This window comes from Pieris napi, chromosome 24 (assembly GCF_905475465.1).
Source record: "Pieris napi chromosome 24, ilPieNapi1.2, whole genome shotgun sequence".
Classification (NCBI taxonomy): domain Eukaryota; kingdom Metazoa; phylum Arthropoda; class Insecta; order Lepidoptera; family Pieridae; genus Pieris; species Pieris napi.
In genome coordinates this window covers 672,143-692,067 of record NC_062257.1, presented here as the reverse complement: position 1 = coordinate 692,067, position 19,925 = coordinate 672,143, and the positions used below count along the sequence as shown (strand labels likewise).

General features: G+C 34.9%; 2 protein-coding genes across 2 annotated transcripts in view; one reads left to right on the top strand and one right to left on the bottom strand.

Moving 5' to 3' along the window:
- LOC125061745 overlaps positions 1-19,925 on the bottom strand; it is a 102,756-nt gene that overhangs the window by 60,694 nt on the left and 22,137 nt on the right. The window lies entirely within an intron of this gene.
- LOC125061746 lies at positions 4,888-7,167 on the top strand. The gene is made up of 2 exons (XM_047667329.1): positions 4,888-5,024; positions 6,714-7,167. Exons 1-2 carry the CDS (start codon positions 4,962-4,964, stop codon positions 7,140-7,142), a joined length of 492 nt encoding a protein of 163 aa, XP_047523285.1. The 5' UTR covers positions 4,888-4,961; the 3' UTR covers positions 7,143-7,167.

The following is a 19,925-nucleotide window of genomic DNA, read 5'->3' as shown; positions in this document are numbered from 1 at the left end:
GTATCGTCGAGAGTGTGGATGTGAAACAATGTGTAAACAATGATTAAATTTTGTTTCAGATTCAATGTAAAATAATCGACATGTTTGTTTTCATTGTTTAAAAATTAATCTTTAGAATTGATTTTATTCAAATCTGTTACAAACTCAAACATAAACACACACCCACACTGTTGATAGATTTATTTAAACATTTCCTATGTGTGCCAAATACATATATACGATTGCTGATAGGTTATTTTTGTGATACTCCATTTATCAAGGCGACAAAAGAAAAATTGAAAAAATATTAAGTAAACTCCATGTCCCTCAATTTAAGGGCAAACCTCCTAAAGCAGTGTTTCCCAAAGTTGGCCTCACGGGGGGAATTCTACTGTTATTTGGAACCCTTTTTCAGTATATGTTTTGAAAATGTGCTTACTTCTTTTTTATGTTACAGGAGGCAGACGGGCAAGAGGCTCATCTGGTGTAAAGTGATACCGCCGCCCATGGACACTCGCACTGCCAGAAGGCTCGCAAGCGCGATTAGTTGAAACTGCTCTGGTTAGCTCTTTTCTTGAAGGACCCTAAGTCGAATTGGTTCGGAAATACTTCAGTGGGCAGCTGGTTCCACATCACAGTGTCCGGCAGAAACTTTTTTTTTTTAAAAGTCAGGAAATGCTTTTACTCATATCCCTGCTGAGTTTTACTCCAGCAGGGATTATGTGGGGCTCAGACATAATATCAACACCCACTAAAACCTGACGGATGCCTTCAGCTCGCCAAAGGGCGGAGGCAGGTAACAGCTGAGCCAGCTGATACCAACGTGACTCCTCCCACGAACAAATCTTCAGCATCTTAACTTAGGGCAGACGTGCGAAAGCATGCCGTCGCTGCCCCGGTCGTCGTTTTCTTACCGGCGGAGCATCAGATTCCGGCAGAAACTGCCTTAAGAAACGCTCAGTTGTGGAACTGATGTTGAGGTAATACGGATCGTATTTTGTATTCTGCCTTGACGTCTGATGATGAAACTCAGCTTCTGGTAGGACCGAACAACTCTGAACACTCACCAGCTTGCATAAACGTTCGTAGGCACTTACTATTTATGCGAAAAATTCAGACTTTATAATTTTTCGCATTGTCAATTACGAAATAATAGGCAGATTGCACGCAACACACATTGCGTTGAAGTACGCGGAAATTATGAAATCAATTACTAAATATGATAAGTAATTGATAAAATTTGAATAAAACAGGCTTTGTGCGAACGGGTTCGTCAAAGATGTCGTGGATTTGCTGTACCCTGCTGCTGCTGATGAGTTTTAACGTAAGATTTTCTATACTATAGCATAATTTTAAAGAAATCATCATCTAGAGTAATATTTTATTTGAGTAGAACTTATCTGTAAGGCGAAAGAGCCAACATATGAAACCAGGCTAGCGCACTTAAATAAGATATTTAAGATTCAGGATCATAATGGAATCTTTGTTAGCTTTAAGGGCCTTTACAGCTCAGCTCGGGCTGTTTTGGCGAGCGTAGCTCGGCCTGAATGGGCGTGTTTCCCGCGACTAGGGCAAGGGCGTCTCCTGTGAGACTCGAACCTCGGCTAAGGCCGTCGCGGGATGGTCAATCGCCTGAAGGGCAGGACGGAAGCTCACCGGAGTGAGCGAAGTACGAAGTAAAGGCCTTCCCCGGTGATGGTTTTTTATCCCAATAAGATTTTTGTTTTTATTATTATTGGAGCACTCACCGATATCTAGATTGAGCATTCTGATAAGCAAGCTTGGTCTGGATATCCATTATCCATAGTTCGGGAAACTAGTTTCCTGCACACTTTAAAATTAATTTTTCTTTATCTTTTATAATTCGATTTATTTTCTCTACGTGTTTGTTGTTTGCCAATAAGTGCTTGTCACGATAAATATTGTATTTTGTTTTCCTTAAGTAACATAATTAATAAATTGTAAGCATTGTAAGGTTTACTTCCATTCTCGGAGTGAGTGTATAGCAATATATATAATATGTATAATATGATGATTGTCTGTTTTGAGAGATATTACTTTGGAATTTGAAGGAAGAAGAGTTCCTCTTTGGTGTCTAGCTGAGGTGGTAGGATGGTATTTTTGAAGTTATACTTCTTTTGGCGCGTTATGAAAAATTGATGAGAGTGATATTTACGATGCGCGCGCACCGTGACACAAAATTAACAGAATGAAGTTGCCCACGGAAGATGCTACGGCATTGGACATAATTTAAAAACAACATTCGAATAACAATAGAATTTATGTTACACTTAATGTAAGAGAATAATAATAAATATTTATTTAACTTTTCAAATGTGAACTGAACTTTATTGACTATAATGACTCTTTTTCCAGTATTTGATTATTTAATTGTAATTAATTATTTGCATGCAAACAAAAACTATTTTTAATAATGCCAAAAAAGTATAACTTCTTATGCGCGTACATAAGTACACGCATCCTTTTTTTATTAAATTGTTGTATTTTTGTAGAACAAGTTGCCCCCAATCGGGCAGGAGGCTCACCTGATGTTAAGTGATACCGCCGCCCAAGGACACATTCAATGCCAGAGGGCTCGCGCTTGCGTTGCCGGTCTTTGCATGGCCTTGTTTGTTGTTATTGATAACGGTGTCGGTAGTTAGTTATTTTGGTTCTTCAATGTTGGCTCTTCTTAGTTGAGTAAATTGTGGTTATTTTTCTCATTTCTCTTTTTTTTATAATGTTTCACTATGTAGATTATTATTTTAAGCAAGTGGTTGTTTGGACTTCTGTAACACCTTCGAAGCCTTAGAGAATGAGAGTGAAGATCGTAGTGCTTTTGATGGGAGGCTTTTGACTCTTTCTTGGACTAGGTTAATATTATTATTCAATATGATTAACCTGCTGGTATATTACAGATATCAGTATTATCCTACCCTGGATGGTACGAAAATGCCCCCGTCCCTGGTTACTATGGCAACGGGTACCCACCCATAGTGGTGAAATCGGACGACAGTTTAAAGAGCATACTGCCGCTGATCCTTCTCCTCCTCATGGATGGCGGTGGTCAGGGGTGTGGTTGTAATTGTGATGACGGACCCATACCTATGCCGTTTCCTATACCAATACCAATTAACAGTCCTGTGATAATGTGAATGAGTCAATAACATAGTGTATATGTCACCGTAAAATTGTAAACACCGTTACATTGTAATCTATCTCTTCCCAACAATTTCATATAACTACCGAATAATAATACGTTAAATTGTAAGCAGTACGCTGAGGTTCACAATCTTTCGACAGTTTATAATCTCGCGAGATAGATTACAATCTAACGGTGTTTACAATTTTACGTTAACATATATATTATATCTGTTTTGTTGAAACTAATAAAGATTTTTAACTATTATTTTTATTTTATTTTCTCGCCTTCCTTGTGATAGGATCAGGGATCTCTTACGGTCCATACCTCTCTCGCCTCAGGGAGCGTTCCTTCGATGTGAGGATTGAATAACGCGTTTTTGTTAATATTATTTTCGACTTTCCAGTACTTTACACCACATAATGGTGACTTTTAGGTATAAAGAGACATTCACCATGGTCATGTTATGGGTACTTCCAACTTGTCCCTTCTCTAGCAGAAGGATTTGGTCCAGATCAAGGCCTACCTAACCCGACTTCATCATCCACGTGCGTATATGTTTGTATACTATCAATGCTTTAATCACGGTATGGTTCCTACTTAAACACATTTTGAGGTTTAGCCTGTATAGGCCAGTACCACGCAGTGACCAAGATGCCAGCTCCTTCAATTAAATATTATGGGTAAAATCCAGGGTACACGGCGTGGTGATAGGAGAAATAACGTTAGGGAGTGGACGGGTATTGCGGAAGAGCTGCAGCCACAGGATAAGACATGCTTCACGAGATTGACAGCCAACCTCCAGTTGAGAGGCACCAAAAGAAGAAAACAAATTAAAAATATCCAAACCTTTACTGAAGTGCAGATATGAACTTCTTACCTGCAACAGGAAAATTGTATAAATAAAGGTAATACTGTCTCCATAGTTCAGTGGCTAATCGTTTGTGCTCCACCTGTGTACAAGGTGTTCTTTATGCCTTAACACTTGTTGCGATATAGGAAACCAAAAAAAACATATATACGTAGGGGGCGTCCATAAATTACGTGAGGTGTTTAAGTGGGGGAGGGGGGGAGGGGGTCGAGACAAATCTCATTTAATATTACGTTGGAGAGAGGGGGGGTCCCGGAAAATATCACGCAATTTTTTTTTTCTGATTGAAAAACAAAAATTAGGCTAACGGTTGACCCTAAAGGCCATCTAAAACTTCCCGCTGCACTTCCATACCTAAACGCTCCACATTTCACTTATTTTGCTTTAGTCGTAAATAAAAGCACGAAGCAATTTTTTTTACTTTTAAAACAATCCAACGCGTTTACGTAAGAAACCCACATTTTGAAAAATCTCACGTGAGATTGGGGGATGGGGGAGGGGGTGTAATAAAATCTCACGACATCTCACCAGGGGGGAGGGAGTGACAGAAAAAAAAACTCCTCACGTAATTAATGGACGCCCCCGTACAGTTAGGACAAAGATCATCTATTTAATGTTAAAAAACGTGTTTTGCCCCATACCCCATTGGGGTTAATACACAATAATCACAAAATAAGACGTCTTTAAAACCTAGTTAATATGTCCCCATTAGAAAGCAGTTTTTTAAGTAGTTGGAATTGCGCCTACGCAGAGAATAGCGAACTTGACGCGGGACCGTGGGGCTTTTTCTACACGCAAAAGCCTCAAAGGGGTAGCGAGACCCGAATGTAGGATTACGAAATACATAAATAAATAAAAAAGACTACTTGACTTGTCGCTGTTAAAGAATACGTGCCGATGATCAAAAATTTTCGTTACGTAATTGTATTATTTTGAAATAGTTCCTATAAAAAAGGAACGCAATTGAAAATGTGTCAATATTTCATAATGGGTCCACTGTTGATATTGTTTTCTGTGTTCGTCTGTTGGGAGGTAAGTTTATAAGATAGGTTTATTTATTTCGTAATCCTACAGCTAACAAAAAAATTAAAAACAAAAAATTACACTAAAAATATAGCCAAATACATAATATTTACAAAAGGGAAATAACAATAAAAATTATTAAATACATTTAACTAAGTAATGGCTGTGTTGTGTGATGGTGTAAAAGTGAGGGTAAGTGCATGAAGATGAGCAGTGTTATCCTAGTGGCTTCAGCGGGCGACTCTCATCCCCGAGGCCGTAGGTTCGATCCCTGGCTGTGCACCAATGGACTTTCTTTCTATGTGCGCATTTAACATTCGCTCGAACGGTGAAGGAAAACATCGTGAGGAAACCGGCTTGCCTTAGACGCAAAAAGTCAACGACGTGCGTGGCCCAAACTTTTTAGGTCCAGGACTCAGATTTCTGTATCGGTTTCATGATCATTTGGTAATCTAATAGGCAAGTAGGTGATCAGCCTCCAGTGCCTGACACACGCCTGGCTCGCGAGTGCGTTGCCGACCTTTAGTATTTAAACAACTTGCTTCGAAACCTAATGATTCCCAAAAATCAAATTTAATTAATTTTTTTCTCGGTGAATATGTTTATATATACAGATATATATTATATACAATATATTAAAATAGGGAGGGTCCGTAGCTACAGCCGAAAGCGGTGTTGGTGAGATAGCCCCTACTCACCATCAATATGTATGACGCGCAATCGATATTTAATTCACTATGTTCTAATACAAGAAAAAGATTATGGAAAAGCCGGTCAGTATTTCGGCCCTACGCCTCTCAGGCCCCCACGTACCTCCAAGGGTAAAAAATTAAATTAAATTTAAAAAAAAAATATATGGAACATAAGATACATGTATCACTTATTCCACGTCATTAAATTTGAATTTGTAGGCATCGCTACTCATCGGTAAAGAAGACAGGGTGTAGGCGAGAGAAAAAGCCTGCGTAAAAAACTCTCGGTACTCTTTTAAAATAGCAAATCATCAAACAACACTTATTTTAAAACAAATATCGCAAATTAATTAGAAGTAGCCTGCCTAGCACTAGTCCCAGGCCCTTTTATCAACTAGATAATCGTTTACTTTATAGTAAGCCTTTTTACACAGCTTTTCTTTAATACATTTCTTAAATTTATTGAAATTGGTATTGAGAGAAGAGTCTTACAACAGTACGACTCTGGTATGTCCAAATGATTTGAAATCTTCTATATATATAAAAAGAAAATGGTGTTCGTTTCAGGCTCTTTCACGCTTAAACCACTGATCGTATCGACATGAAACTACCACCATTCGATGCGAAATTTTTCCTAGATGGTTAATAAATGGTATGGTGGTAAATAGCCATATAATTTTATTAATTCCAACGTTCCTTCATTTTTTTATTTCTGTTTTACTTTTATGAAAATTTTTCCCGCTAATAAAAACAAAAGAGGCTTCCTAGATCCGCAAAACGTCAACATCTGTTAAAAACTCGATTTTCGAAATATTTCAATTTTCTTAGCGGGAAGTTAAAAAGAAGAATAATAAAAATATGAAAAAAAATAAAATAATGAAACATAAAATTTATTTTAATTCGTCCAGCAAAGCGGGCGCGAAACGGCTAGTTTGTCATATTTAGAACTTGACTCAGCATTTTTCTCATTAAGGTTTGACAGATACTTAACTATATTATATTTTAGGGTTATGCAGACGCACAGGCACGTGTAGAATACATGAAAACCCCCTCCATCACAGCCACACCCATGGTCCAGCCATGCCAGTTCGTCATCCCAGCTGTCATCAAACCTCTTCTATCACCGGAACCGGAAGTTCCTCCCGCAGTACCCGAGTACCAGCCCTATCCAATGCCACCAATAATCATCAAAGAGGACAACAGCTGGCAACATCTGCTGTACTTTATGATCTTCGCCATGAAAAATAGAAACTGTGCTCCACCGCCCATGCCATACCAATATCCGATGCCTGGTTACGATAGATTCTGTAATGATGCTCTTCCATATATGCCCTATCCCTTCCCCATGCAGAACCAAGGCATGGACACGATGTATGATGATGAACCGGAGCAAAGAGATAATGAAGTGACTTTAGTGATAAGAACTGATAAATGAAATACTGAATAAAGACTGTTCGATATGTATTCTTTTATTTCGTTCCATCATCAGGTCAAAGCAAGACTGATACAATATAAAAAAAGTATAAAATTTGGGAACCTTTGTAAGTTAAAAATACCAGTTTTTCCATTAAAAACATATTCAAATTAGTAATTGCAAAAAAATTGCAATTGCTTTTTTTTTTTGACATTTCACACCAATTGACCTAGTCCCATGCTAAGCTGGTGAAGCTTGTGTTATGAGGACTAGGCAACGGATATACATACATATTATAGATAGATAGAAAAATAAATACATATTTAAACACCCAAGACCTAAGCACAACAACGAATGCTCATCACATCGATGTTTGTCTCAGCCGGGGATCGAACCCAGGACCCATGGATTCGCAGTCAGGGGTATTAACCACTAGACCAATGAGCCGACAATAATAAATTAATGTAACCTACTTAAAGAAATATTACTTTAAGTATACTTCTTAATCCCAAGCAATAAAGACCCCCATCAAAAAACCAAAGTACAATAAATAATAATAATCGGCGCTTAAACCCATAACAGCTCTTGTCCTTTATTTATAAGTTACAATTAAAATCACCATCACTGTTACATTAAAGAGTAAAACTGCTGTTTTAAAGGCAAGTAAGTGATCAGCCTATTCCTGACACTGTAAATTTTAAGGCATGCGTAGGGGGCAATGAGCCCAAAACGCCCAAAAAGGGCAGTCGTAGAAGCCCATAGACACTCATTATAGTGGGTGCGTTCCGGCTTTTATACGTTTTCCTTCACCGTACAAGAAACTTCATTGAGCATAAAAATAATCTAAATAAATAGCTTATCAATAATATAGAAACGTTGAAATAATTTTTAAAATTAAAATACAAATGGAAAAAGATAGTTAAGATGCATATTTTTTTTTTATAAGTTCCCCATTAATTTATTCATAATATCACGCCTTCTTCCCGAAGTAGGCAGGTGTCACGAGTTTCTACTTCCTATGGACCCGACATACCACGCTACCTTCCACTTTAAAGTGCTCGTCTGTTATGGGTCAAAAAGTCAAAAGTCAAAATTCATGTAGGTAACACAATGTACACTTATGAAAGTCAAAAAAGAAATATGTACATTAAATGCTTCTAATTTTACATTTACTGCCAGTTCTCAAATCAAGGGCTTAGAACGGAAGAGAAGAACTGGCAATAAACTCTCCGCCACCCGTTTTAATCGCCAAGTTTTTTGTTTTACATGGTGTTTGTAAGGAGCTGCAATCATAACACATGACATCTTAAGTAATAAATAATAATAAAATAAATTAAAAAACAAAGATTTGTCCTCTATGAGCACTGAGCAGGAGGCATGGTGAAATAGGAGCACGGACTAACATTCTCGTGGGAACAACACGCAAAAACATAGTCGAAACAACTAACATCACCGCATACACGAATTCAAGTACGGCCAGTCACCACAAGTAGCACCCGTTCACGAGTATGACGCATGGCCAGCCGTCGGCCAGCATGGGTACTTGTAACTTGTCCCTTCTGTAGTCCTGGATTTGGTCCAGGTACGACAAGACCTACCCAAGATCAAAGCCACCTAAGCATTCCCTTTCGTATCATTGTCCTCTTTTAACGCACACTTCTCTCGTATCTTTTACTTATTCACACACATACTTACTTATCTAATTGATTTATTAAAAAAAGACTTAATAGAACAGGGGGGGCGAACGGGCAGACTCTCCTAATGTTAAGCGATACCGCCGCCCATAGACACTCTCAATGCTAAAGCGTTGTTGGCATTTTAAGAATTGGTACGCTCTTTTTTTGAAGGACTCTAAGTCGAATTGGTACGGAGTTATTTCAGTGGGCAGCTGGAACCACATGGTGGTGGTGCGCGGCAGAAACTGCTTTAAGAAACGCTCAGTTGTAAAACGGCGGACGATGAGAGGTGATACATCGATGTTTTTCAATAAAAAAATATTTAATCCTATGTTTTAAATATAACCCGAAAACAGTTCACGCTCTGCGTCGGTCATTGACGCCAAATGCAGTCTGCATGCAGATGTTTAAAACAACAATCCATTGAGAAAAATACACGTAACAACGACATATAACATATATACTAGCTGACCCGACAAACGTTGTTTTGCCATGTATCTTATTTCTAAGAAACATTGTTTTAGTTTAATAAAAATAACTATCTACAATAATAAAAAGTAGCGGTTGGTAAAAAATTAGGGGTTGTATGTATTTTTGTATGTTGTATCATAAAAAAAATTGTGGTGGAGCCGTATTATTTAGGGGTTTGAAAGATAGATAATAGCCGATGCTCAGACTTACTGAATACGTATAAAAAATTTCATAAGAATTTGTCGAGAATTGTGACACGAGAATTTTATATATTAGATACGTCTTATAGAGATTATGTTAACAGCTATTTATATATTTTAATATATTTATTGATAGAAAATTTTGTTTAACTTCTGGCAATTTTTTTTTTCGGATAAGGGCTATCGGCTATTATAAGTTTTAAACAAATTTAATTTCAATAAACATAAAGCCAAGTAAAAAAGCTGGGGGGCAACGCAGGCGGAAAATAATAAACATCTGAAATATAAGAGTTTCTTCCAACTTTGATTTTGTTTCCTTTGGAGTAGACTCTTTGGCCGTGGGGTTCAAGTGCACAGCTAATTAAAGATTTAAGTTGGCGCCTGGTGGTACCGGTGGCCCCAGAGCTGGTGCTTTCCTCAACGTGTCGCAGTACAGAAAGGAAAACCCAGCATTAAAGGTCCCACTGGGACCAAATTAAATTTGTTTTAATTAGCTATTTTTATTATTTATATGTAGATTGAGAATATTGTAAATCTATACTAATATTATAAAAAGGAAAGATTTGATTTTTTGTTTGTTTGAAATGAATAAGCTCCGAAACTACTGGACCGATTTCAAAAATTCTTTCACCGTTGGCAAGCTACACTATTCCCGAGTGACATAGGCTATGTTTCATTTTCAAAAAAATTAGGAATGATTACTAAAACTTGAATAATCTAACCCAAGGTTTAAAAAAATAAACAAAAAACTTCCTTCAATCGCGTGCGCTGCGAAAACTATTAATGATAGAACAAAATGACGTATTAAAATTTTTCAGGACACATCACTATCTATAAAAAAATGTCGCGACAGCATGTCTCTATCTTTTATAGTTACGTCACAATAAGCCTCCTTTTATTAATTTTTTTTTTATTAAAATACAACCGCTAGAATAGGCTCTTTATTCGTACCTAGGTATTGATCCTTATCAAAATAAATACCAACGTTTCACATAAGCTACAATTTAATGGCATAACCACCAAAAAATCATGATGGATTTGTTGGATCATCAAAAGCATGGTGGATTTGTGTTCTCCTGCCGTTTCCCTTGAATAGTTTACTACTATGTAATATAATAAAAACCTTAGCCACAGCAACGCTTGGCCGAGTCTACTAGTACAGACAGTTTTTTGTTCACATATGACGGACAGATTTGACTGACAAAAATAACATGCGGATAGGCCAACACTGCCACATTATAATGACGTACTCTATGTAATGGAACATGGAAATTAAAAAAAAAACTACGTGCTTATATTGACACATAGGGTAATTTCAAAATAGTTAGTGTATAAAAACAATAATTTTTATTAAATTTCATATACTAAAAATGTCTATCTTTAAAGTTGCATTCTGTTTTACTTTACTTCTCGCCTTACAGGTAATTATATTTATTACTTTTTTTATGTAACAATATGGGTGTCTATGGGCGACACCCATATTGCCAGAAGGCTCGCAAGTGCGTTGCCGGTCTTTTGAGAATAAAAATTATGATCTGTTTAGTTTAATGCGTCAAAAACTGTTTTTATCCTTCGTTAGTATCTATCTCTTTCAATCACATCGAAAACACAATTGATAGAAAGAGGCGAAAGATTGTTTTTATGAATATGTTGCTATCAACGCCATCTTTTGCTAAAGTAAAAGTTATTTTTAGATAAAACTAGCTAACCGGGTAAACGTCGTTTTGCCATGTATATCGTTTATAATAAAAAAATAGGGGTTGATCGTAGAAGGGTGAAAGTTAGGGGTTATATGTATTTTTAATGGTGTATCATAAAAAAATAAAAACAGATAAAAATATCTAAAAATATAAAAAAAATATTTAGAGGTGGACTGGACTACCCTTAACATTTAGGGGGATGAAAAATAGATGTTGTCCGATTCTCAGACATACCCAATATGCACACAATTTCATGAGAATCGGTCGAGCCGTTTCGGAGGAGTTTAACCACAAACACCGCGACACGAGAATTTTATATATTAGACTAGCTGACCGGGCAAACGTCGTTTTGCCATGTATATCATTTATAATAAAAAAATAGGGGTTGATCGTAGAGGTATGAAAGATAGGCTTTGTATGTATTTTTTAATGCTGAATCATAAAAAAATAGAAATTAAGAATTTTGTCTAAAAAATAAAAAATCAAATTTAGGGGTGGACTACCCCTAACATTTAGGGGGATGAAAAATAGATGTTGGCCGATTCTCATAGATAAGCACAAAAATTTCATCAAAATCGGTCGAGCCGTTTCGGAGGAGTTTAACCACAAACACCGCGACACGAGAATTTTATATATTAGATTTAACGAAATTATATATTTCAGGCAGTCAATTGTCAGATGGGATGCAATTGTGCGCCATACCCCATAATATACCGTGAGAAAAGCAATGATTTAGACGTCATACTGCCGATGCTGATGCTGGCTATGATGGACGACGGCCCCTTTGGGCCCATGCCCCCAATACCTCTTCCATATGCTGGTATGAAAAATAATGGTGGATGTGGGTGTGGTTATCGGGGCTAAATATACAATACTTAATGTAAACTGTATTTTTTTTTTCAATTAAACTACACCATAGACGAACTCTATGGTTTCATATATAGAGTATACTAGCAGACCGGCCAAGCGTTGCTGTGGCTAAGGTTTTTGTTATAGTACATAGTACATGGTAGGAGAACACCAGTCATGGGGACCACCATGCTTTTTTGGTGGTTATGTCATTAAATTGTAGCTTATATGAAACGTTGGTACTTTCAACACAGCGTCATCTGTTAGTATTGTGACTATCAAATAATAAACAAATAATTTGCAATAAAATAATATTACGGGTATAAATGAAGATGTAAGCTATCCTATCTTGTAAGTTCGTTCAAACTGCACACGGTATGCAAATTTGATTGAAATCGGTTAAGTAGTTTAGGAGTCCATAGCGGCCAAACAACGTAACACGTAATTTATATATATTAGGATATATACTTAACTATTACAAATTCATTCGATTTTAAAAAATCGATTCGAATTCCATATAATTTTAGTTTTTTTTTTCAATTTTAACTGTTTTTATTTTTACTTTTTCTTTCAACAAAACTATATGGTTTCGTCTATCACAAACTATTTTATTCAATTTTCAAAACACGATTCAATTTCGATATAACTTTGTTTTTTAAAAGCTAACCTAAACGTAGTCTGTGAATGACAATATATATATATATATATAATAAATGAAAATTAAAAAAAAAAAGCATTGTTTAATTTTTTATAAAATTAATGTTACATTTTTTATATTTTAGAAAATATAACTTGTAACATACTGTAGATATAGCATTATGTTATGAACCTTATTAATTAATATTAAATATTGCAATCAACAAGAAATTGATAGGAAAAAACAAATATATCAAGACAGAAGAAAGAAAAAGGCTCTCACATTACCTCTAATTAAATTATCTAATTTACCTTGAAACATACTTTAACTAGCTTTATTTCTGCGGTTTTGACCGCGTTGCGTTGTGATACAGCCCTCCATAAATAGAACACATATCTTCAATTCTTGAGATAAGTAAAATGCTTTATATACATACATATATATAATATAATATATCAGTCAATTAACATTGGTAAAATAAATATGAAAACATGTTTTATAGACATAATTCAATTTCATTGTCTAAATTGAAAATTAGCTATGATCTGAACAACCAAACCATAAAAATCAAATAAACATAAATCGCAATATATTTTCCTAAGCACAAACGAAGACGGCTTGACAGATTCGAGCATTGTTATTTATCCCTCTGAGCAACGTTCTATTATAAAGAAAATTGGAAAAATTGCACGGAAAACCTAAAGCCAGCTCGGAAAGCTGTCTCCAAAAGAGTAACATAGCAAAATGTTCCACATACTGATGTTACTAAAAAGGTAGGCTAAGTAACATCATGTTAAGGCGAAACGAAATTCGCGGGGGCTAAATTATAATTCTATATCACAATTCAAAAACAGGTAGACACACACACTGACATTCACACCTTCCATTGTCAATTAAGTGCTTCTATACGGTTTCGTAATTCTCTACAAAAAAAAGGGTGCGTGTACTTACTCGTATGTACGCGCGGAAGAAGTTATACTTCTTTGGCTTTCTTTTTTTTTTTAAATATTAAATAATTAATAATAACTATTTAACATTATATATTTACAACCTTTAGAATGTCAGTACAAAATTTAATTTGTTTTGCATCAAATAAAGTGATTTTTTGAAGTGAAACTTCTTTAGAATCGTTGTGATTTCAAACCGGATGCAACGGAAAAAGCGACAGTAAAAAGAGACAGACGCTTAAATTCGTAGGATATAGCGTGGGAGAGAATGAGATGGGAAGAATTGTGCAGTGTAAAAACTTTAAATTGGCGTGTATTTGATCATTTTCTGAATTTAAAAAACAGTGATGTGCAAAAAATTAAATAAGTAATAATCATCGAATTTCAAACTTCCATTATTTTAGTTTTTATCAAATTAAAGATTGATATTGATATTAAACTTATAAATGAAAATTTAACATAGTCCTACATTTAGTTAGTGAAAAAAGTATAATTTACATATTATTCATTATAAAAACTTTGTTTTTGATGGTTTCACTTCTACCACGTGTGAATTGCTCACATGAGTTTTTTTTATCTTTGACATAGACCCATCAAATTTGATTTGAATCTGTGGATCTGTCTCACTCTTACCACGTGACATAGCGTAATAAATATAATATTAGGTAACACCACATCTAAGAGTTTGCTTTCGCATAACGTAATTTATGATATGAATAGAAATTGCGCATGAAGATTTCACAATAATTTGTAATGGACGCTATAAAATGACATTTCTTTGATCACAATTTTATTAAAGTACTAGAAATAGGTTAACACTCTATTGTTCTCTATTCTTATTATTGTTCTATTAAAACTAATTGCGATATGATTTAAATTACATGATGATATGTCTTATCTGCATTATCGTTTTGAAAGTAAGTTTCTTTATTACATAATTGTTTATGTTCATGAAATATATTAGTGGCGCTACAACCTTTTTAGGTCTTGATCATTTGTCAATCTAATAGGGGTGTAGATAAGCCTCCTGTGCCTGACACATGTCGAATTTTTGGCAAGGCAAGCCGATTTCCTCACGATGTTTTCCTTACCCGTTCGCCGGGGAACGAACCTATGACCTCAGTGATGAGGGTCGCACGCTAAAGCCATGAGGCCAACGCTGCTCTGTTGTTTATGGTTATAGTTGTATATGGTTTTAATTACATAATTTAATCGATATTTGTATGAGAGATCAATCAAGAAAATAACATTACAACTATTTTATAAAAACCAACTTAGAAAGAAGAAGATTATAATTTACACTTTCAACAAACATGACACTTTTAAAATGGATGGTTTCTAGTATGTTCGGGGACCATATGGTCCCCGTTTGGGTAATAATAATTTAATTCAGTCGAAATACAATATTTTTAATGTTATAAATTATGTAATGATAGCATACCAAAATAATCAAACCTTTTTTTTAAGGGCTTTTGGTACATATTTACCTAAAATAAAGGTGTTATATTAAAAACGCCGAATTAAATGTCCTGCTAAATAGTTTGGACATGGCCAATATTAACGAGATGTTTAATATATGATTTTACAGAGCTATGCCAGTGGCAGCAAAGACGTGACTCCATATGCTGGTGAACAATGTGGAGTTCGCTATACGAGATCAGTCGAACACAAAACATTCCCTCTCCCGGACATCACGTTTCCCGAAACCTCCTATCCAATGACAATTTTAGACGCAAAACCATATTATTTCGCAATTGAAGCGCAGGATAGTATTCTCAGCCCATTTGAGAAGGACGTCCAAGAGTCATTTAAGCGCCTTGAGACCAAAACAAAAGTTCAATCAAACTTAAATCTTACAGGTACTTCTAAACTGGAAAAAGGCAATATATCTGAAACTTGTGACTATGTTATAAATAATATATCTCAAACACAAGATTCTATAAATAATACATCAGCTACATTAGATGAACCTTTCAGTGAAACAGATTTTAATGAAGTTAAGGATACAATAAACATATTAGATTCAATAGAAACTGATTTCATTAATGAATTGCAAATGGATGACATAGACAGCAATGAATCTGCGTTAGTTGAAATGTCATCAGAAGAATCAAAATCATGGATTATAGACGAGAGAAGTGAAGATATATTTAATAATTTGATAAAGACAAATACAGATAACGAATATAATTTCACAACCGATTACGAGGAAACTACAATATTACCAATGTTATAATCTGTGTAACTATTTATTTATATTTGTTCCATTTGGAGTAGAGACTCTTGGGCCGTGGGGTTCAAGTGCACAGCTAATTAAAGATGGCGCCTGGTGATACCGGTGACCAGAACTGGTGCTGTCCTTAACGAATAAGTATCGCAATACAGCTAGGTAAATTAAAGGTACGGCCACAGGGACCAAATTAAATTTGTTTTATTTTCTTATTAGATTTTTTTTATTATAACTTACATAAGAATATTGTAAATACTGTATGCTAATAAATGTTTACAACCTTTATTTACATTTAATTCTTAATTTTATTGTTCATTTTATTAATGAATGTCTACATTAAACTTTTTTTCGTATACTACTAATAATTTGTATTGCAGTTCCTGTCCGCTTTCCAAATAAATAAAACATGAGACTTTTTGAATAAATTTGTATAATTGAAATTAGTTTTATACGCAACCATCCATTGTGTAGATTTATTGTTACTAAAACAATTGAACTATTACAAAATACATCCTTTGATACACGATTACATAAATACAAGTAATAGGTCTATATGACATCGATAAGCGAAGTATTTAGGTAACCTACCGATTTCCTAGGAAACTCAATGAAATATGTGTTATAAATAATTGCGATAAAACTAATTTTTTACACTTGAAAATGGCTGTTCGGGAAAAGGTCGCCTTATACTCAGTTATTCTCGTACTGTTTGCGGTAAGTTTTACGTCATTTATTTAAATATATTAAACACACATTGTGTTCTACAATCATCTATATGTTACAGATAAAATATGCAAACAGCTTGCCCAAAAATATGGCGAAGAGATCGAGACCGGGCGTTAAACCAGTTTTCAGTTCAACGCCAGCTCCTTGGACCAAGCAGAAAACCCCACGACATCAAATATCAAAACCAAACCAACAGGACATATTCGAAAAATTTAACTTCCCTGAAATAGAATACCCATCAGCTTCAACACCAAACACTCCGTTGTATTTTCATGATATTGAAAATAAATTTAAAGATACAGCATTGAAGGGAACGCCCAAACGGAAAGTGGAAAAACAAAGACGAACTCGGAAGTTGGAAACAAAATCAGTACAGGGAATTTCGAAAGGTCCTGAATTTTCATCAGCTCCAAGTTATCGAGATGTAGGAACCTTCCCTGACGTAGAATATCCCTTAAACAACAAAGATGTCTGGCGGCCTAATTATTGGAATTGCCCACCTAAGACCTTTTCACCTTCGACAAACATCACTAAATCTAGAAGACGAGGGATACACAGTACAACGAAATCGACAGTGAAATCAAAGAATAATAACCAAATAATCCCAAAGCGTCTATCCAACTTAAACAGAACTAACAGGAATCATCCAGGTGTTAGGGAAGATAATAAACGCGTAGAGTTACCTACAAAGAAGCGATCACACGAGCCACTCTTTGATTATTCATATACGGCCACGCCTACACCAGATCTGTCGCCAGAAATTTCAGCGTTGCGAACGAAACTTGCATCAAACATAGCACAAAAAGCCGTATCTTTGATTAAGGATAAAGTAAATTCTAAAACTACTACAGAGCCCACATTTGCGTTAATTAATGATCATGAATTAGAAGAGATATTATTACTCCCACGCAACTTTAATAGCCACTCTTTGATGGATTCCATCAAAGTTGCGACTCCAGTAAACGTCGATAATACAACTGAGCCCGCGATAAATACGTTTATTGTCACAGAGAGTCCAGAGATCCATAAATTAAATCAAGCGACATATGGAACTGATAATACAAATTTATTACCCCTTAACGATATAAATATAGACTCATTATCACCACGTGGTTCACACAACGATACAAACAGATCAATAGTTGAACATAGTGATGACGTAATAGATAAAAGTGTGAATAATATAACTGATAAGGCTAACAATGACTCAGATGAAGATTATACTACAGACGATCCAAGCGACAATTATGTTCTAAGCACGATTTCTCCCATAGACAATTGGAGAAATACAGATATAATAGAGCCGTATAAGTCTGTATCGTATCCAGATGATTTGGAAGATTATTTTATAGCTGTAAAGTAGTGTTCAGGGAAATTGTATGCTCCAGTGGTTATCGTTTAAGTGCTTTATGTATTATTGATGAATGAAAGCTATTTATTTATTTATGAAATTCGGAATTTAAAATATACTTTTTCGTACATACATTATTTTATTTTCTACATAACGAGGAACATGATAGGCTGCTGTTTAATCCGCTAAAGGACCACATTTGACCTATATGTGATGTTGGGATAAGATAATCTAATATATAAAATTTTCGTGTCGCAATGTTCGTTCCCTTACTCCTCCGAAACGGCTTGACCGATTCTTATGAATTTTTTTAGGCATATTCAGTAAGTCTGAGAATCGAAATCTTTCAAACGCCTAAGTGATAAGGGATGTCCATACCAAAAATTTATTTTTTAGAAAAAAAAAATGGGGTTATTTTTTTGATACAGCATAACAAAAATACATACAACCCCTAATTTTCACCCCTAGAGATAATATACATTGCACAATAAATGTTTGCTAGTATTTATATATTTAAGCAAGAACGTGTGCTATTGTACATGTACATATATGTATATATTATATATATATATATATATGTTCCACCCTTAGGACAACCTTTTTTCTGTTATTAGTTCACCTAAGCAATAATTTGTTTAGTTTTTAAATTACGTTTAATAAAAAAAACTCGTAAGATTTCAGTGTATACGCACGTACACTTTCCAACCCTAGCCCGAAGTCCCGAACTCAGAAATGAATTTACTAGTGCTTTAAGAAGTAAAATTAAATAAACAGTGCTGTTCTGTGAAATTGAAGGCATTTGTAAGAGTTATAAGTAGGTATTAACCCTACACTGTTCTCAATGTATACCTAGGGTTTCATTTAATATATACTTAGGTTTTGCTAAGAACTAAAATGGGTACAAGTTACAAAGATCTATCTATACTAATACTAGCTGACCTGGCTAACTTCGTTCCGCCCTACAACCTTATAATATCGTTGTTACTTTAATTTAACTTATTTTAGGATTCCATTAATGTTAAGTATTACATTAATACAACTTTTTTGCAAGTACAGAAATGTTTTATTGCTTGCCATTGCGAAAGAAGAATGGCAGTTTTACACATTAGGCATCTTCTCTCTAGCGTCAATATGGCGATACTGCATGTTAAGCACTTTCTGATATCCGACATCTTTTGATCAGGATCAAAGCATGGTTATGCATCTCCTCATTCACCTCAAGATCGGAATTTCTTGAACTGACACGAATTCGACGTAAAATGATGCGTAGTTTTGTCAACAGATGGCACCATATGGTTTTTGCATTCGTAAAATTAATTAATTTATTTATTGTTATTCGATAACTTATCCGATATTTTTATATATATTCTGCTATTCGGGACGGAAACAAATCCAACAAACCAAAAACCATGGCAATCGGTCCAGCCGTTGTCGAGTTATAAGTGTTGTAACAAACACGACTTTCTTTTATATATATAGATTATAAAGAGCAAAGAATTGTATGTAAGTATGTTTGTAACGAAATGTCTCCAAAAGTACTGGACCGATTTTAAAAATTCTTTCACCATTTGAATGCTACATTATCACTGATTAATATAATATAAAAATATAAATAAGGATCCCTACTAAAACTACAATAATCTTACCCAAGGTGTAAAAAATGCCTATAAAATATCTTTCACCGCATGCGATGCGAAAACTATTGATGATCGAACAAAAAATGTTCCACAATATTAAAGAACACAACAAATTAAAAATATAAAAAATAAATGTGCCAGCATTGCGAAGCCGGGACGGGCCGCTAGTATGTATTATATATATTAGTAGTTCTAGTTACATACTAATTAGTACAAATACAAAATTGCTAATAAAATGCAAAAGGTGTCATAATAATAATCAAATACATAAATGCTGCCACATTTCCGATGGGACCAAACTTATTACATTTGTTTTAAATTTCTATTTATAAGTTTTTAAATATTATTATTACTATGTAAGATAAGGTACATACAATAAT

Excerpts from the sequence above, each read along its gene's own strand:
- LOC125061746 (XM_047667329.1), top strand. The coding sequence starts at position 4,962 with ATGTGTCAATATTTCATAATGGGTCCACTGTTGATATTGTTTTCTGTG. Across the intron at positions 5,025-6,713 it reads CTGTGTTCGTCTGTTGGGAG|GGTTATGCAGACGCACAGGC; the intron begins GTAAGTTTATAA and ends ATTATATTTTAG.